This window comes from Aspergillus sclerotioniger, assembly GCF_003184525.1.
Source record: "Aspergillus sclerotioniger CBS 115572 chromosome Unknown BO94scaffold_10, whole genome shotgun sequence".
Taxonomy (NCBI): Eukaryota; Fungi; Ascomycota; class Eurotiomycetes; order Eurotiales; family Aspergillaceae; genus Aspergillus; species Aspergillus sclerotioniger.
Genome location: NW_020291000.1, coordinates 336,127 through 354,704, shown reverse-complemented (window position 1 = coordinate 354,704; position 18,578 = coordinate 336,127). Strand labels below are relative to the sequence as shown.

The 18,578-nt window shown below is 53.6% G+C and overlaps 9 protein-coding genes across 9 annotated transcripts; 6 read left to right on the top strand and 3 right to left on the bottom strand.

The window, feature by feature from the left end:
* The first annotated feature begins 807 nt into the window (after positions 1–807).
* BO94DRAFT_23549 (Gfo/Idh/MocA family protein) lies at positions 808–2,159 on the top strand. Its single transcript, XM_025606322.1, has 3 exons — positions 808–1,495; positions 1,554–1,712; positions 1,774–2,159. The coding sequence occupies exons 1-3, from the start codon at positions 892–894 to the stop codon at positions 2,142–2,144; spliced, it is 1,134 nt and encodes a 377-aa protein (XP_025468748.1). The 5' UTR covers positions 808–891; the 3' UTR covers positions 2,145–2,159.
* A 1,016-nt stretch (positions 2,160–3,175) lies between these two features.
* BO94DRAFT_584381 (putative MFS sugar transporter) lies at positions 3,176–4,753 on the top strand (the record flags this gene model as incomplete). The annotated part of the gene is made up of 1 exon (XM_025615623.1): positions 3,176–4,753. The coding sequence occupies one exon, from the start codon at positions 3,176–3,178 to the stop codon at positions 4,751–4,753; it is 1,578 nt and encodes a 525-aa protein (XP_025468747.1).
* Positions 4,754–4,863: 110 nt separating this feature from the next.
* On the bottom strand, positions 4,864–6,074 carry BO94DRAFT_23471 (Zn(II)2Cys6 transcription factor domain-containing protein). The gene is made up of 5 exons (XM_025606320.1): positions 6,008–6,074; positions 5,882–5,937; positions 5,820–5,833; positions 5,680–5,739; positions 4,864–5,610 (listed from the first exon to the last, which is right to left on the bottom strand). Exons 1-5 carry the CDS (start codon positions 6,015–6,017, stop codon positions 4,974–4,976), a joined length of 777 nt encoding a protein of 258 aa, XP_025468746.1. The 5' UTR covers positions 6,018–6,074; the 3' UTR covers positions 4,864–4,973.
* Positions 6,075–6,633: 559 nt separating this feature from the next.
* Positions 6,634–9,122, top strand: BO94DRAFT_593169 (CeGAL family transcription factor; the record flags this gene model as incomplete). The annotated part of the gene is made up of 4 exons (XM_025616166.1): positions 6,634–7,483; positions 7,538–7,913; positions 7,935–8,336; positions 8,421–9,122. 4 exons carry the CDS (start codon positions 6,634–6,636, stop codon positions 8,632–8,634), a joined length of 1,842 nt encoding a protein of 613 aa, XP_025468745.1. The 3' UTR covers positions 8,635–9,122.
* Positions 9,123–9,144: 22 nt separating this feature from the next.
* On the top strand, positions 9,145–10,694 carry BO94DRAFT_462901 (purple acid phosphatase family protein; the record flags this gene model as incomplete). The annotated part of the gene is made up of 2 exons (XM_025607993.1): positions 9,145–9,277; positions 9,331–10,694. 2 exons carry the CDS (start codon positions 9,145–9,147, stop codon positions 10,692–10,694), a joined length of 1,497 nt encoding a protein of 498 aa, XP_025468744.1.
* Positions 10,695–10,900: 206 nt separating this feature from the next.
* Positions 10,901–11,872, bottom strand: BO94DRAFT_463104 (D-glycerate 3-kinase-like protein; the record flags this gene model as incomplete). The annotated part of the gene is made up of 1 exon (XM_025608008.1): positions 10,901–11,872. One exon carries the CDS (start codon positions 11,870–11,872, stop codon positions 10,901–10,903), a length of 972 nt encoding a protein of 323 aa, XP_025468743.1.
* A 370-nt stretch (positions 11,873–12,242) lies between these two features.
* On the top strand, positions 12,243–13,484 carry BO94DRAFT_574136 (putative tartrate dehydrogenase; the record flags this gene model as incomplete). Its single annotated transcript, XM_025615006.1, has 3 exons — positions 12,243–12,504; positions 12,565–13,055; positions 13,119–13,484. 3 exons carry the CDS (start codon positions 12,243–12,245, stop codon positions 13,464–13,466), a joined length of 1,101 nt encoding a protein of 366 aa, XP_025468742.1. The 3' UTR covers positions 13,467–13,484.
* A 555-nt stretch (positions 13,485–14,039) lies between these two features.
* On the bottom strand, positions 14,040–15,649 carry BO94DRAFT_533860 (aromatic alcohol reductase). Its single transcript, XM_025611409.1, has 2 exons — positions 15,128–15,649; positions 14,040–15,080 (listed from the first exon to the last, which is right to left on the bottom strand). Exons 1-2 carry the CDS (start codon positions 15,197–15,199, stop codon positions 14,253–14,255), a joined length of 900 nt encoding a protein of 299 aa, XP_025468741.1. The 5' UTR covers positions 15,200–15,649; the 3' UTR covers positions 14,040–14,252.
* A 400-nt stretch (positions 15,650–16,049) lies between these two features.
* On the top strand, positions 16,050–18,380 carry BO94DRAFT_514165 (aminoglycoside phosphotransferase family protein). The gene is made up of 3 exons (XM_025609876.1): positions 16,050–16,313; positions 16,363–16,976; positions 17,057–18,380. The coding sequence occupies exons 1-3, from the start codon at positions 16,141–16,143 to the stop codon at positions 17,983–17,985; spliced, it is 1,716 nt and encodes a 571-aa protein (XP_025468740.1). The 5' UTR covers positions 16,050–16,140; the 3' UTR covers positions 17,986–18,380.
* The last annotated feature ends 198 nt before the right edge of the window (positions 18,381–18,578 follow it).

Genomic DNA, 18,578 nt, shown 5'->3' with positions numbered 1-18,578 from the left:
CCCGACTGCAAGACTAAGCGAGCCACTGGCAGCCTTCGGACGGTGCGACCTGTCACAAAACCGGCTTCGCCTGGAAATCCTCCGTGGCCATTGGCCCTCTGCCCCGCTCCCCCACCGGGCCAGACTCCCGCCGGCCCGACACTACACCCCATCGGGTATGGGAGCCGTTGAAGGTCGCTGACTCATTTGTATCTGATGGCGTCATCGTCTTCGGCCTGAGGCATCCACTCGGCCTCGCCCCGCACAAGTCGCCCTTTGATAGCAGCATTCAGCGACTTCTCTCCCCATACTAGTCCATCCACCAACACGACGCAGTACCTACCTAGTACCTATGGATCGACGGGCACTCAGGGCTAGACTTGGGGGTTTTCCGGCCCAGGCGACCGGCATCCCGACTGGCTGTCTCGGCCGCGATCATGCGCCTGATCTTATCGGCGATTAACTCGACGGGTGGGACCGATCCCCTCGTGCTTTTGGCCTTTTATCTAGACCCCCCCGGGGAGGAGTTTCGCCCTCACGGGAGGATTCCTTCTGTCCCCCATCTTTTTGTCTACATCATCTCCAGGTTGGTTCCACCGATCGTGGTCCCTTTCATTTACCTGCCTAACAAGGTCGGGATCTAGATGTCGTTCACCAGTATATCCTAGAACCATCAGTGAGCAAGCAGTATGGCGCAAATCAACCAGAACATCCAACACTCCCCAGCTGGCCGGAGACCGGTGAATCGGAAACCGAGATGTCCTTTATTGCGCGATTGATTTCTAATCCATCGAATCCGACGGTTTCTGCCCTCATCAACTCCTACCTCGTCAGCCGAAATAAATAGCCAAGCAGCAGAAACATGGTTCAAGTCTCTCGGGGTCATCTCTAATCCTTTCCTCCGCTATCAATATGCCCGCCACCCCCATCCGAACCGCCCTGATTGGGCTGTCTGCCTCTGCCATCACCTCCTGGGCAGCTGACGCCCACCTGCCTGCTATCCAGAGTCCCTCCGGTCAGGCCCTCATGCAAATCACTGCCCTCTGCAACAGCAGTGTTGCCGCAGCCGAAACCGCCATCCGCACCTACCACCTGGGCCCTGCGACCGTTAAAGCCTACGGAAACCCCGACGATCTGGCTGCCGATCCCACGGTCGATCTCGTCATCTGCACCACCCGCGTCGACAAACACTACCCGACCGTGCTGGCCAGTCTGCGTGCGGGCAAGTCAGTCTATATCGAATGGCCGATTACTAGCACGGTGGCGGAGGTGGACAAGCTTCTCTCTGTGGCTCGTGCTAGTGGTGCCACCGTTGCCGTCGGCTTACAGGCCCGCTTTGCACCCCCGATCATCAAGATCAAGGAAATCCTTCGCTCCGGTCGGCTCGGGCGGCTGCTGAGCACTGAGGTGCGCGGGTATGGAGGCACAGGCGCTCGCGATGTCTTGCCAACTGGGTTGAAGTACTTTGCCCAGAAGGAGGTGGGCGGGAACCCCATCACCATTGGATTTGGCCACAGTTCGTACTTGATCTCCGCATCTAGTTGAGTCGAAAAAAAGGTGACTGACGCGTACAGTGATTGATTATGTCCAATCCGTCGTGGGGGATGTCATTCCCGGTACCGACCAAGTGCACACCCAAATCCAGCGTCCGGAGGTCCGCATTCTAGACCCCCAAACGGGGACCTTCGTCGACACGATACAAACAGATGTGCCTGATCTCCTTAGTCTGCATGGTGAGTAATAGAGCACGACGTAAACTGCGCTTGTGGCCACCAGGGAGCTCACAATCGCCAGGCACCCTCGCAGAATCCCCTTATACCGTTCCTGGGGCCAGCTTACTGGCTTGCTTTGCCCGTAGCCAACCCTACCCAGGGGATCCGTTGCTGTCGTGGACGCTCAACTGTGAATCCGGCTCCATTCGGCTGACTGCGCCAGCGGGGATTTCACTGCATGGTCCATCCACCATCTCCGTCCATCATCATGCCTCGGACACGGTGGAGGAGATCGAGTGGACTTGGTCGAAGGAGCAATCGGAAGTGCCAGCGAAGGCGCGGTCGGTGCAGCGTTCCCTTATCAATTTTGCCGTGGGGAATCCGGAAGGCTATGTTTCACTGGAGGATGCGGCCGGTCGCGCCAGGCAGATTGCCCGCTGGTTGAACGCTTGAAGACACTGTAAATCTGATCTGCCTCTGCTATCATATCCCATCACTTTGTTGTACTCGGATCTCCTTTGGACAGTAACCCCTAATGTCCTTGCCAACAATAAAACATATTCGAAATGGAAGGGCCGAAAGGTCTGTTCTCAATGGCATCAGTGTCCCTCGACGCAGATTTGCGGGCTTGAAGCAAATCTCTTCCGGAGGAAGAATTGTCCGCGGCGGATTTCCCATGTCCGACGCTCAGGACGCACCTCATACCCATCAGGACTTTGGACCCGGTGGCTTTCCGAGGCCTGGCCTTCCTCTCTCCCATGAGACGCTGTAACAAATGGTTGAATGACCGCGTCTGAACATCTGCCTCCTCGGGTGGCAAGCTCATTGACCAACAATGGTTGATCGTGGCTATGACCACCGGGGATAGAAACCTCCGGCTGGGAATTCCATCATCAGACCTCATCACCAAGTTCACCTCAGAAACTGGTGTCTGTTCCACGTCAAGGATCTTTTGATACGTACGTGCTTATTCGGATCATACAAGTTTCATCCGTTTGGTTCGTGCCAACCATTTACAGACTGCTGCTGCAGTCGCAGGAGGAACTATCCCGCACAAAACCACAGAGGCCTAAGCTTTGTGGGTTGTTTAGCTTGTGCCATGTAGCCCCTTGCCATTGGTGTCCCAATAAGCGAGGTCGTGACGCATGATACCTCCACAGTGATCTTGTGCAAGGAAGGTGGCACGATCTCGTACTTGGTCGACCGTGTGGCTGTCTCAAGTGGAGAATAATGCGGCATTTACCCCGTTTTATGTCCCGTCTCCAGCCGTTTACCCCCGGGGATCCAGGGCCCAGGAGCTGGAAGTGGAACTGTAATGACATTCGGTCTCTTAGATTGCGGGGCCCCAGACAGAGAAGCTGGGGCAGGAATGAGCCGGCTGGGCAACGCCCCGGCCCGGGGTCTCGTATAAATCGGACATGCCAACTGCCCTTGCTGGTGCTCCATTTCTTCTTCCATTCGCAACCCTCACCCATTCTACTGCCATGGCTGGTTTCAAAGTGTCCCCCCTTGGCCTCACTGGCAAATCGTTACAACTGGCCCAAATTGTGCTTATCGTGGCCCCAGCATTCATCCTCTTCGGTTACAATCAGTCGGGCCTAGGACCACTGGCCACCCTGGAAAGCTGGGTCAATACCTTTCCGGAGATAGACACGGTCAACACCACAGGTGCACAAGCATCCCATAATTCCACCAGCAAGGGTGTAGTCATTGCATCGTTTCAGATCGGTGCCCTGATCGGGGCCTTCTCCTGCATGTTTATTGGAGACCGCCTGGGCCGCAGGAAGACAGTCTTTGTGGGCTCGGTCCTGACCATCATCGGCCAGGTCTTGCAGGTGGCTGCCTTTGGGTTGATCCAGTTTGTCATCGGCCGCATTCTTCTGGGTGTCGGTGTGGGTCAGTTCAGTATCGCCGTGCCGATCTGGCTGTCAGAGTGCTCGGAAGCCAGCCGGCGAGGCCGTCATGTTATCCTGGCGGGTATTTTCATGTGTCTGGGCTATGCCCTTTGCAACTGGCTGGACTTTGCCTTCACCTTCCTGCCCTACTCAAATCTGCAGTGGCGGATTCCGCTAGTTCTCTCCCTCGCTCCATCTCTTGTCATTTCTATATGTGTCTTTCTCGTTCCGGAATCTCCCCGCTGGCTCGTGCGAGTGAACCGTACAAGTGAGGCTTTGGCCTCCCTTGCCGCATACAAGGGCGTCCCTGAAACCGATGAGGCTGTCACGGCTGAGATTCATGGGATCCAGTCCTCCCTGGAAACCAGTGACAAACAAGTTTCTCTTGTGGATATCCTCATTCGTCGAGACGACCAGGACCGTCTGCTGTACCGGTTTTTACTTTGCATCGTTCTGCAGTTCTTCCAGCAGATGTGTGGCGGCAATCTGATCTCGGTATACGCATCCACGATCTTCGAAGACAATCTGGGCATGTCTGCCAATTTAGCGAAGATCCTAGCGGCCTGCGCCCTCACGTGGAAGTTCCTCTGTTGTTTCATTGCATTTTTCTGCATCGACCGCCTGGGTCGCCGGACCGTCTTCATCATCAGTGGCGCTGGGATGAGTCTTTGCATGGCTGCGTTGGCGGTCACCACCAACTTTGGCACCAGCAACAAAGGGGCATCTATTGCATCCGCCACGTTCATCTTTCTGTTCAACCTATTCTACCCGATCGGCTTCCTCGGAGGCAATTTTCTCTACTGTACTGAAGTGGCGCCCATCCATCTGCGTACTGCCATGAACTCGGCGTCCACCGCGAACCACTGGCTGTGGAATTTCGTGGTGGTCATGATCACGCCGGTAGCATTGGATACGATCGGATACCGCTACTACATCATCTACGCCATAATCTCGGCTGGCATCCCCATCAGCGTCTTCTTCTTCTATCCGGAGACCATGAATCGCAACCTGGAACTGCTAAACCATGTGTTCCGGGACGCTCCCACCCCGTGGAAGATCGTGTCCATGGCCCGTCGCCAGCCTCAAGGAGAGGTCACGGAGGCGGAACTCTTTCAGGGAGACCGAGAGAAGCAAGACGTCGAGTTTGAGGAGAGAGAGCATGTCTAACTGACTTGGTGTAGTCTTGGCGCCCTTCTTATATAGCTATTAAGGGCTTTTTGTGTACATAGGATATCCGGAGCAGGATTTACTTTCTGTCTGATCACTCGACATTATTGACTGACAGATCTCCGGCTTATATCAGAAGGAACGAAAATCATGTCTGCGTTTGTGCTCTAGCCCCATGCAATCATCAGAGATTGGAAGGAATCCCAATATTGCACCTACCCTAGAAGTAAAGGGAAGGCCGTGTGCTGGCAAGAATACTCGCTCTATCCGTGCTCGCCGGTTCTGCGCCGTCCTCCTGGCTGCGAGGAATACCCGGCCGTGATTCACCATCATGCTCCCCTAAGCTTCTATGGAGATGAATCCCCAGCGAATGCTGCGGAATCTGTCGTCTCAAATCCTCATTACTGGGTATCCCGGCAGTGCGGTCCTCTGAACTGCTGGACATCATTGAGCGCCCGTCGGCCGATGCCTCTGCGGAGATGGCTCCTGCGTCGGTCCTGTGCTGTCTTTGAGCTCCCAGAACAGATCCTCCCAACTCAGTTGATTGAGTGTCCTCGAGCGCCGGATCCAATTCTTTTGCTTGGGTCCTCAAGGACCCCTGTTCACAGGTATACTGGTCCTCTTTCGCCTGCCACCAACCCCGGATGTCTGCCGGATCCCGAAGTGGCAGTCGGCCCCATTCCTTCATCCGCGCATGTTTTCCCTGTTTTGCTTCGACCTCTGCCTTCAGTGATGCCTTGACGAGGCCTTTATCATTATGGCCAAGTGAGCGGAGAGTGGCCAGTGCCTCAAACAGAGCTAATTCGGTGTCTGCCAGTCGCTGTTCGAGTTGGGTCAAGTAGCCGAGCGGTAGGCCTCTATCAATTCTTATTAGATTCGTGTAGGGGAATCAACAAGGCTGGGGGGTTGTCTTGTCTAGTAAGTACCTCTTGCCACTCTCTGGATAGTTGCATTTGGATGGTTCTGCACATTGGCTGCATGAGGGCCTAGTACCATATGCCGGTATATATATTAGCCGTGGGCGTTCCCTTCCACGCTGCGTTACGAGGGATCACGAGGGGCTTACAATGTCCGATCACACTAGCATCTTGGTTAATGAGAATGTGGAAGCAGGGGACACCATCCTACCTTGCACTTTCTCTGCCGACATGGTTCGCAAGCGATTGGGCTGAGGGTGTCTTTGTCTGCCAGTGGAAGATGGCGCTCCGTTAGCCGTTTGCAGGATTTTGTTCAGATTACAATAGTGGATCCTACCTGTGCCCATGGTGTGCTACAGTGCTTTGGGGGTGAGTTTGCGGGCTCGAGTTCAGATCAATCTGATAGACATATAATAGTAACTAGTAGAGAGGAGGAAGGTTGCGATGATTCGCCAGCCCACGGGGCTTTCATTACCGGACGGTAATCTTTCCCCCGCGGGCCGACTGTCTTCCGGGGCATCTGTGACGCACGCGATTTCTGACTTCGGAGCTTCATCTTGCTTGAATTCTCCCGTTTGTCTCTGGAGTGGAGAGCCCTTGAACCTAATATCAGTGTGCCCAACTTGAGATGTTAATATCTCATTCATCCAAGTTGGGGAACCTGCCACACCTCAAGATTTAGCAGACCCACTCGCATAAAACGAGACACCCCCCGGACTTGAACACCTCCGAGGAGCGAGTCATGTGATTATTATCGCCTCAGGCAGCCATCTGACCAGGGATGAAGCTCGCTGCCGTCACGGAGAGGTCCAATCTGCCAACACAATGAATTCCATTCCCCCTGCAACAAGAGCTCCGGCAGACAATAATCACGCCTCTGATGATGGCTGTCCGCCCGCCAAACGGCACAAGCGTGCCTCCACGTCGGGGCCCAGCAGGCCATCGCCCCGCGAGCTGGGCATCATGCGCAAGGATGATACATCCGCCAGCTTCCTGGGCAGCTCCAGCGGCATTCACTTTGTCCGCACCGTTTACCAGGCCTTTTCCCGGCGGTCCGCGGACCTACGACAGGCCAGAGCCGGCCACGAAAGCCTCGTGCCCGGAGAAGACGATCACCTCCGCCCCGACCAAGGACGGGCTCGCGCCCCCCTGTGGAGGCCGCAGGAGCTCGACTTCACCAGCCCATCGCTGCCCTTTGAGGCGCTGATCCGGCTGTCGGACAATTACTTTCAGAACTGGCATCCGGTCTACCCTTTTCTGCACGCTCCGTCCATTCTCCGCATGATGGACCGGATGAGTCAAGTCGGCATCCAATTCATCCCCCGATCGGATGCGGCCATCATCCGGTCCATCTTCTCCATTTCCGCCATCGATGCCCGCCAGGTGCAAGCCACCTCGCCTGCGCTGGCAGCTATGCCGGCAGGTTTGGTGTTTCAGACGGCGCATGAAGCTATGGACGGACTACGGGACTTGCTGGACGAGTCTTCCTCCATTGCCTCGCTGCAGGCGGCCTTCGGCATTCAGTTGTTCTTGACCTCCATTCTGCATCTAAATGCAGCCTCCCGGATCGGAGGCTTTGTCACCCGGACGGCCTTCCATCTGGGCCTGCACCGCTGCCCGGCGCGGTATTCATGTTTCACTCGCGACGACGTGGCCATCCGCCGCCGCCTTTTCTGGTCAATCTACTGCCTCGAACGGTATCTGACTCAGGCGTTGGGGGTGCCACTGAGCATCCGGGATGATGATATCGACGTCTGCTATCCAGGGACGGAAAGGCATCAGACAGAGAGAGAGGACGTCATGTCATGCGCGGGTAACGGTCCTCTATATCTGACTGATCGACACCAGCTGACCCATTGCTGAATAGGCGATAGCCGTCTCCAACTTCTCGACCATTTGGCCAAGTTTGCGCGGTTGCGAGGACTCATTTCCGAACTCCGAAACAAGTCCATTATGCACAGTCGCGAGAACATGAGCGATGCGACCGAGGTCAACAGTAAACTGCTACAGTGGTGGAATGAGGTCTACGACGACGTCCACCCGCTGGAACCCGAGCCTGACTCACTACTGAAGCCGGTTCACAGGCTGCTGCTAGTCGTTTCACGACATGAGGCCATCATTGCGTTGCACCGCCCCGTCCTGGCGGCCGATAACCCCACGGCCGAGTACAAGGCAGCCTTTCAGACGTGTATCAACTCTTCCAGATCCTTGCTGACCGCACTCCATGGGTGCCTCAATCCTCGGTCGGATCTGCATGGACATAGTGATAGGCTATGCGCCCCTCTGATATCACCCTCATTTACCTGGATCGTATGGATGTCGTCTTTGATTTTGATCTACGCTGCATGGACCGGCCACTTTCCCAACCAGGGAGCTCTGCGTTACGCCAACATTGGCATTTCGGTGCTCCGCAACATTGCCATGCGAGAACGGGACTGGCCGCAGACGTGCATCGAAGCCATCCAGGATCTGTGCTCTGCTCTGGAGAAGCATGCTCAGGACGGCTGGTCGGACTCTGGCCGGCAAGGTCCATCGGTGGATTCGCCCGTACACGGACATGAAGGCCCGGGACAAGCCGTGACGCCAACCCCATCGACGGATCGATCTATGCGCCCAAGAGAATCACAGACTCTCGACCGACAAGGCTCCTTGCCCATATCGGATGAGTATGGAGTAGAATCCGCCCAGCCGGCTGGGAACGGCATAGCGAGACTGGGTCAGGCCGGAGACTCCGCGCTAAATGATCTCAGCGATTTCGAAATCTCTCCGCTCGACTTTCCCGTAGTTGGGGACCCTAATCTGCTCAACCCGGCAAGTATGGTGTTTGGGGACCAGGCGGGAAATGGCTTTTCCTACGGCATGGGCGAGGGTGTCACCCTTCCGAGCTCGAACGCCTTCTTTAATGAAGGCTGGAGTGTTGCCGATGGGCCATGGCTCATTCACGGAGACTTCTTTGTTGGGTGAAGAGTCCGTCATGCATATGCATGGGGATGCAGCATGGGCCCATTCTGCACGGATCAACCGACGGAGACCGAGTGATCGGCAGTGGCAGTGGGGATTGCCTCGGTTGCCCCTGAGCAGTGACAGCCCCCGCCGATCGCACGTGCACCACTAACGCTTCCGCTGGTCTCCAGCCAGTTGTTTTGTGAGGAATCACTTGCATGAATAAATGAAGACAGGCCTCTCCGTGGTTGACAGTTCCAAGCAGAGCTGCGGGCGGGGGCACGTTGCAAGGACATGATAACCCTATCCAGCATCGCCTCCGAGACGTCACAAGAACCGATAATGCAATGCCCCACCGTCCTCACACGTGCAGCAGATGGGCGCATTTCTTGGTCATGCTGCAGTGCGCATTCCATGGGCGATGGGTCGTCCGGAGGATCCGGACAGGTTAAATAATTCTCATCGCCCTCGTTGCTTCTCCTGGACGACCTGCGGTATCGGTCTAGCTCGCCACAGCCCCAGCTCTTCAGAATGTCCAGGCTCCTCACCTTGAGCAAGGTGCTGCCCGTCCTTGCTGCGGGCGCCCTGGCCGTTGACTATCCTACCATCCCCAAGGACCTAACCAATCCGTACCAGCAGCGTTTGGCCATCTACGGGCCCAATGGTAAGATCCCGTCTCTGTTCTCGCGGACAGCACTGACCAATTGTACCGTGCAGAGGTCTCCGTGGGTTGGAACACTTACGAGAAGCTGAACCAGAGCTGTGTCCACTATGGCACCTCGAGTGATAAGCTCGATTCAGAGGCCTGCTCAACCAAGTCAACCACTTACTCGACTTCCCGGACCTACTCCAATGTTGTGACCCTGACCGGGCTCAGCCCAGCCACAACCTACTATTACAAGATCGAGTCGGGCAACTCCAGCGTGGAGCAGTTTCTGAGCCCGCGCACACCCGGTGACACCACACCTTTCAACATGGACGTTGTAATTGACCTGGGGGTGTACGGCAAAGATGGCTACACGCTCTCCTCCCGCAAGGCCAAGAAGTCCGACATCCCTCACGTCGAACCCGACCTCAACCACACCACCATCGGCCGCCTGGCGGATACAATTAATGACTACGAGCTGGTCATCCACCCAGGTGATTTTGCGTACGCCGACGACTGGTATCTCGACATCGACAACTTGCTCTCCGGTAGTGAAGCCTACCAATCCATTCTCGAACGTTTCTACGACCAACTGGCCCCTATCGCCGGAAACAGACTTTACATGCCGGGCCCAGGAAACCACGAAGCAGACTGCACCGAAATCCCCTTCACATCCGGCCTCTGCCCCGAAGGCCAGCGCAATTTCACCGACTTTCTGCATCGCTTCGAGGGTACCGTGCCCACGGCCTTTCCCTCGCAATCCACCAACACCACTGCCCAGGCCCTCGCTGAGACGGCCCGCAGCCTCGCCGTGCCACCCTTCTGGTACTCGTTCGAGTACGGCATGGTGCATGTCGCCATGATCGATACCGAGACCGACTTCAAGGATGCCCCCGATGGCACGGATGGCTCTGCTGATCTGGACACGGGCCCGTTCGGCCGTCTCAACCAGCAGCTGCAGTTCCTCGAGGCCGATCTGGCCAGCGTGGACCGGACTGTGACGCCCTGGGTGGTAGTAGCCGGCCATCGCCCCTGGTACACGACTGGCGACGACAACGCCTGCGATGTCTGCCAGGAGGCTTTTGAGAGCCTGTTCTACAAGTACGGGGTCGACCTGGGTGTCTTTGGCCACGTCCATAACTCACAGCGGTTCCAGCCGGTGGTTAACGGCACCGCCGACCCCAACGGTCTCAACAACCCCAAGGCTCCGATGTACATTATTGCGGGTGGTGCCGGCAACATCGAGGGGTTGAGCTCCGTGGGAACGGAGCCTTCGTATACGGCTTTTGCTTATGCGGATGATTACAGTTATGCCACCCTGCGGTTTCTGAATGAGACTTCGCTGCAGGTCGACTTTATCCGCTCCACCACGGGCGAGACCCTGGACTCGAGTGTGTTGTACAAGGATCACACTACTCAGTTTGTGGTTCAGTAGATGGGTGATGGGTGGAATAGAGAGAATAGTACTATGTTGAACGTAACTCTCCATCTGTTCTGCAGATAAACGCGATATATCGTTTTCAGTCTACTGGTTAGAGCTCTGACATAAAGTGTATGCTAGATAATATGTCATAATATACCCGCTTGACAAACGTCCGTAACCCATCCTATCTCTTTGCATCTCGATCAAGACATTCAGGCCTATGCGTACGTTACCACATCAACGATCCTCCTCTCACTATCTAGAATCACCCGCAGCTGCCCCTTGCGCGCCTGCTCCTCCGCCAACAGAGACTTGAAAATCCCCGTCCGCACGGAGTCCAGATACAGCTCATATGCCGGCATATAACCCTTCACAAAAGCCAGCACCTCATCATCGGTCATTCCTTCATTCTTGGCCTGAAGCAGGGCATGTTCCTGTTGCAACCTCCAGCGATAGACATTTGCCAAATCATCTGTATCCAGGTGAAGGAGAAAGTCCAGATGGCGAGGACCCAGAAACAAGTCACAATAAGCTTTCAGATTCTCATTGATCTGGAGATGACTTGAAAGTGGATGATCCCGCAATGTCCTCGTCGACAACCGTGCATCCTCTTCCCCTGCAGGCTGATGTTGTCTCGCTTCTTCCCACTTCCTCTCGACAGTGGCTTCGTCCAGGGGCTGGAACCCGACGCACCATCCTTCCAGCACCAGCACGTCAATGCCAGAGGACTGAGAAACGTGGACGCGCTCCCAGCTCTCTCTAGGTACGCGATCGCCTTCGCCGTGGAATTGACTCTTATCAAATGCGGGGATGAGAATTTCTGAGGGTGCGTCTGTTGGTCGAGATAGGCTGTCGAGGAATTCTCGTGCCAGAACGGTATCGTGAGTCCCGGGCTGTCCGCGCATTTGGAGGAGCTTATTGTCTGCGTTTTCTTCGCGGACTCTCACTAGCCCATCGTGGGGGAGGTAGAAATCGTCGAGGGAAACATTGATGGTTCGGAAATTGTACTTGTCGTTTAACAGACGCACTAGCTCTGTCGTCCAGGTGGTTTTACCGCTGCCTTGCAGGCCGGTGAGGGCTAGGATGAATGGTGCTCGGCCGCTTTGCGCTTGACGCTGTCTGTCGACATGTTGTTGGATATGTGGTAGGGCATGGCCTAATACTCGGTCGATGTCGTGGGATGGGATCATGGTGTGTCGTCGTTGGGGCGTTGCGCTGTATTCGGACGAAGGTAAACACCGGGACATGAACTGGAACATCAATGGCGAGTCATCATCAATAACCTGGTTGCGAGTTGCCACCATATCCAGGGAGATCATAGTCCTGTTGTTGTTGACCCCGGCCGGAGGTGTCTTTGTCCGGGCAGCCACCGGGGGTTTCTTCCTCCGCCGGCGCCCTCAACCGAGGCCAGCATCGCCAATCAACACCGGCCTGAGTGGCTCCAGCGCGTCATCCCCTCCTCTTCATCGCGCGGGGGAAAGACAATCGGATCCTATATATATACTCGGAAGCACGGCGTCATTCATCTCCCTCAACACAATCACACTACAGTCTACAACAATGTCTCCATCACGCTCTTCCACCATCCCAACTTACAGCATCGCCTCCATCCCCGCCGATGGAATCGGTCCCGAGGTCATCGAGGCCGGTATCACGGCGCTGAATGCCTTGGCTGATACCCTCAACACCTTCAAGCTCGACTTCACCCACTACGACTGGAGCTCCGAGACCTTCAAGAAAACCGGCAAATACATTCCCGATGGCGGTTTGGACAAGCTGAAGAAGCACGACGCCATTCTCTTCGGCGCTGTCGGTGCACCCGGTACATATCCCATCCCACCTCCAACCCCTAATCCACAAGAACCAACTAACAGACAAACAGACGTCCCCGACCACATCTCCCTCTGGGGTTTGCGCCTCGCCATCTGCCAACCCCTCCAACAATACGCCAACGTCCGTCCCACCAAGATCTTCCGCGGTACTCAATCGCCCCTGCGCAACTGCAAGTCCGGTGATCTGGACTGGGTCATTGTTCGCGAGAACAGCGAGGGCGAGTATGCCGGCCAAGGAGGTCGCTCTCATCAAGGCCGTCCCTGGGAAATCGGCACCGAGACCGCCATCTTCTCCCGCCACGGCGTGGAACGCATCATGCGGTTCGCATTCGAGACCGCCCAGCAACGGCCCCGTAAGCTCTTGACCGTCGTCACGAAGAGTAACGCCCAGCGCAACGGCATGGTGCTCTGGGATGAAGTCGCCAAGGAGGTGTCCCAGGATTTCCCCGATGTCACTTGGGATAAGATGCTCGTGGATGCCATGACTACCCGTATGGTCTTGAAACCGGAGACTATTGACACGATTGTTGCCACCAACTTGGTATGTACCACCCCTGGCCCTGTCGTGGGTACTGGAACCATGCGGGATGCTGATTATTGCCAGCACGCCGATATCCTCTCCGATTTGGCCGCCGCTCTGGCCGGTTCGATTGGTATTGCCCCTACCTCTAACCTGGACCCTACCCGCCAACACCCCAGTATGTTCGAGCCTATTCACGGCTCTGCGTTTGATATCACTGGCATGGGCATTGCCAACCCCGTTGGGACCTTTTGGACGGCCGTCGAGATGCTGAACTGGCTGGGTGAGAAGGATGCTGCGAACACGCTGCTCGAGTGTGTGGAGAATGTCTGCGAACAGGGAGTTTTGACCAGGGATTTGGGTGGTCAGGCGAATACTAAGGAGGTTACGGCTGCAGTGGTGGCGGAAATTCAGAAGGTGGTTAGGAAATAGGTTATGGGCTTGTGTTATAGAATAGGAAATAGATGAATATACGCATTGTTTGATAATTAGTTGCTTGTTCTGTGTCACCTGCGTTTGATGTTCATGTTAGAAGAATAACGAATCACAACGTGATAAAACAAGCTATATAGAAAACAGAATACCCATGTCTTTAGACCTGGTTGATGCTGGGAGCCTAGCATCCTGATTCATGTTTACCTCCAACCGAGAAAATTAGGGCTACCCCGGTTTACTCCCTCCGGTATCCCTCACCGGCAGGAGGCCCAATCTTGAATACCTACCCCCCAGTAATAGAAGCAGAGCCCTGAAGCAATTATAGCACATCGACTCCAGGAACAATGTGGCTTATAGAATGCCCTAAAACACTATGCGAAGGAAGCACAAGGGTAGCAATGGAGGGACTGAGGTCATCGCTACTTAGTACTTAGTTATCTATGAGGAATATATGAAAAGGGGTATGAGTATAGTAGCTGGAATAGTACGGCAGTTAATAGAATTTGTTGGTATAACTCCAGCGGTGAGTGGGAAATGGGTTTTTTCCCTGTAGTATACATATTTTTTTTTGTGGCTTGGCAGCGACTTAGGAAGGGCTCCGACAAATGAGCTATATAGATTCATCCAATTAGAATAATTAAAGGCAATGATCACATCACCATCTAGACACGGTTAGTAAAATAATGATACCCCCTATCCAACATCCCCTTGGCCCTTCGGGTCTGTTCATCCAGATCCTCTACCGGTAAGCCCAAGACCTCATTATCCAATCCCACCCGATGTTCATGATCTCCATCGCCATTGGGGAAAAAACACCCTCGAATACATGGCTAGCAGAAACCCAGCCCGATCTCCATTCCTCATCATCTCCAGTCCTCTCTCGTATCGTTCCTTCGACCCTTCTTGTACTACTGTCCACTGTTCCTCATCGTCACCGGTAACCCTCTTCCAACTCTCAAACATATCTCTCTGGCTGAGCAAGAAACTGGATATATACGCCGGTTTATTCGACCACCGGCTCAGCGTCACCTCTTTATCATGCTCATTTTCGGGGAAAAGCTTCAAGCTCAGCAGCGCAGCCACTGCCCGTCCGCACTGCGTCTGCGTGCTTACATTGATCTTCGTATTCCCGTCATCGTTCAACGTGAGTTTCTTCTCCGTGAAATCGAACCCGAATCCTCCAGACCCGAGGAGAAGACTGTGTTCATACCAAAAGCCGCAGACTAGAGCTGTCCAGGTGAGGCCCTTGGATTCGATTTCGTTGAGGGCATTGCGTAGCCGTTCCCAGTGTATCCCGCTGTTGACGAACGGCTGGTGCATGACGTCGCAGCCCCAGACGTTGGGCATGACATATTTCACTCCGGCGGTGACGGCGGCTTGGATGAGTTTGGATTGTGTGTCCGGGGGTGCTTGCACGGAGAGGGTGATGATTAGGCAGTCTTGGTTGAGGAGGGCGTTGGAGAGGCTGTCGGGGGAGTTGTAGTCCACTGGGATGGAATGGACGCCGGAGGGGAGAGGGCTTTGACTGCCCGCCCGGGTTAGGGCCGTGATGGTGTGTTTGCCTGTTTGAAGGAGGGCTTGAGTGATGGGTTGTCCGACGGAGCCACCGGCCTGGGGGGGTTAGTTGGATAATGTTACTAGGAGGGGAGGGGGCGTACTCCAACAATGGCGATGCGTTGGATACGGTTGGTGAACCCGGTGGGTTGGTCTTTGGCGTACATTGGTGCCATTGTTAAAGGTAGGATTAAATTTCTCAGTAAGAGGTATGGTATATTCTCTTGGGAGCTATCTGACCCTGCTTGCTGTCATCTCGGTGTTTTTATAGCAGGAAGATCCCTCGGGGTTAGGACTGCTATCTCCGTCCTCGAGCCTGGAAATTTGCCGGAGTTAAGGCCGTCCATGGTTGGCTTGGAATCATGCTGCAGGTAATTGACGGGGTATCTAGTCGCCGTGTTTTCGTTCATTTGTCATGCAGTAGGAATCGGGGCGGTGTTCGGACTCGGAGCAGGCATTGAATGTCCGATATGCCGAGCCTTGATTAGTGGTGAGACTGAAGAAATATATGTCTCAGATTGTGACGTTGTTCCGAGCCTCTGACACTGTGAACGGGCACTCTGGGGAAGGAGGATAAGTTGGCAGTCAAATGTACGCGTTGTTCAACTTGGCACAAGGAGAGCAATTATCACAGATCATGAATCGATATACGAGTATAGCAGCTGGCGAGAAACCAGAAAGCGGGCGGCATCAGGTGACCGAGGCACGGGAGGCACGTGCCTTGGCGCCGGGTGGTCCCGGTCCGGTCTTCCCCACCATCTCTAGGCTCCCTATTCTGCCACCGCCAAATTGAACACTTTTCGACCAAAGTTTTTCAGGCCTGTACACTGTTAAATCCGCTTATTTCCGGTGTTTTTGATGCGAGGTTCTCTAGGTTCTGCCACAGGAGCGGTAGAAAAGGCGGTCGGGAGTGTATCTATTCTCTACTCCGTCCATTCGCGTCCCGTTGTATTGATGGTTCTACACATGTTGTCTCTGCATTATTCAATCCATTTCCTAGGTCTTCTAATTAGATCCCGTAGAACGGCCCTTCAAGGTCAATCGATTAATCAAGCGCAATATCCCTCCTCATGCTCTTTTTTTAAACTCAGTTTCCGGTATTCTTTGCAGTAGTAGGATGAAAAATTATTCTATCAAGACACGAACGTTTTTCGGCTCTTTACGGCCTCGAACTTTTCGCTTTCACAAGCTTGAGAAACCACAGCACGCGAGCGCTTCGACCAAATGTGTGCAACAATCAGATGTTACTGTTGATGGTGAACCTTTCCGGTACACTTCTGGAAGATGGATGTAAGTGCTTTTGACACCATCGCTTTGTTCGAAGGCTGACTTTTGGAAGCTTCAATGAACATCTCCGTCTTGCAGAACGATTCCTTGAGTTTGATGTGTCCGCCCTTCAAAATGTTATTTCTGCTGCATCTCGCCATTCGATATCCGATCTTAGAGCCTTTAGAAAACTATCAGAAGGCGGATTCAACCGCGTTTTTGAGGCCACTTTCAGCGATGGGAAACATGTCATTGCGCGACTGCCATACCCAAGTACAGTACCAGAACACTATACTGTAGCGAGCGAAGCGGCAACTTTAGACTATCTTCGTCTGCATGGTATTTTCACCCCAGAGGTGTATGCGTGGTGTTCGACGAAGGCAAATCCTGTTGGAACTGAGTATATCATTATGGAAAAGTTGGATGGTATCCCACTCGGCGACAAATGGTTCACATTGACACCAAAGGAACAACACAAGGTCATGAATCAGATAATTGAATGGGAGGCGCGATTGATGTCGCTGCAGTTTCCTGCGTCTGGAAGTCTCTACTATACTAAAGACCTTTCATCTGAGAGCAGGGTACAACTCGCTGAACCCAACGGTATGGCGTTCTGCATAGGACCGGCAGCTCACTATAGCTGGTGGCATGACAAAAGGGATCTATTGAATATCGATCGCGGCCCTTGTGAGTGGACTCGTCGAGGATTGTATCATCGACATTGCTAACGACTTAAGGGCTTTCATCAATGGAGGTTTTCCGAGCAGCTGGCGAGCGTGAACTGGCCTGGACGAAAGCCTATGCAAAGCCTCGCTTGTCTTATGACCGACTATATAGGGAAACCTATCATTTTAAACCTCTATCACCCGATAGTCACATCACAGATCTCACCAACTATCTTAAAATGATACCCTGCTTAGGGTATGCAAGCGACTCAACTTTGAATCGACCTGTCATGCGCCACCCAGACCTTCAGCCAAACAATATTCTCGTTTCCGATGCCAATGACATACTTGGAATTATAGATTGGCAGCATTGTTCTATTCTCCCTCTCGGTATTGCTGCTGGAATACCAGCTCACTTTCAGAATTATGGTGATCCCGAATCAGAGATGCTGAAACAACCTCAGCTTAGTGTACCTCCAGATTATGACTCTTTGCCTAAATACGAGCAAGCATCGTTACTAGAGACTCGGCGCAAACGAATGATACATTTTCTGTATGCTGCCTTGACCAAAAGACTAAATAAAGAGCATTATGATGCCATCTTCGATCAGTCTGTTATCCTCCGCCAACGACTCTTCAAGAACGCCGGTACGCCCTGGGAGGGAGACTCGATATCGCTGCGAGCAGAACTCATTCGCTCGATACAGAATTGGGCGACAATTACCCAGACCACCGATCCAAATCAAAGTAAGAGCGTTCCTCCGGCCACTCCAGTGGATTATTCGGAGGAGACTGTCCGGGAAACCCTTGATTTGGATGCTCGTCAAAAAGAAGCTGATATCGCAATGGAACAAATGCGAGATGCCTTAGGTGTTGATATTTTGGGTTGGGTACCCAATGATGATTATGATGCTGTTAAAGGAGTGGCCCATGACATGAAGACCAAAATGCTCCAAGCGGCTGAGACCCCAGAAGATATTATCGGAGTCCGAGATCATTTTCCTTTTGATGACTTCGATGAAGCTGCCTGAGGAATTTTTCAAATTACTTCATTATTTTTCGTCTATTCATCGACAATACTATTGTTCGTGACGGCACCAATGGCCAACATGTTCCAACCTGTCATTTTGTCATTGTGTCTCATCACATCACAAAAACCACCTCACTCCTCCTTCCCCTATCCTTCCCCCTCTACAACTCCCTCTCAAACCTCTCCCCCAACACCCGTTCAACCCATCCTTCCACCTCCCTCTCCAATTCCACGTCCGCCTTCCCAAGCACCCCCCGTCTCATAAACCGCCTCCTCCCTATATTGATATCCCGGTTTCCACATGGTAAAATCAGGGTCAACAAGCAACGAGGCGGGCTTGCGCGTGTACCTTCAAACAGTATCTAGCTAACTCTCGCGGCCACTGGCATTTACTGGACATGGTTGAGGATAGGAAAGGAGTTAAGGTATACTTGGCTTATTGAAATATAATTACAATTTCAATCAGTTTCAACCATGAATTCAATAGATTTCTAATCCGATCTGGAGCCAAATAGCCAAGGTTGGTCAGTAGATGTTTTTCCCGCATGAAAATGAAGTTGAAGACTCTTGTAAAATCACAATCTATAGCAATAA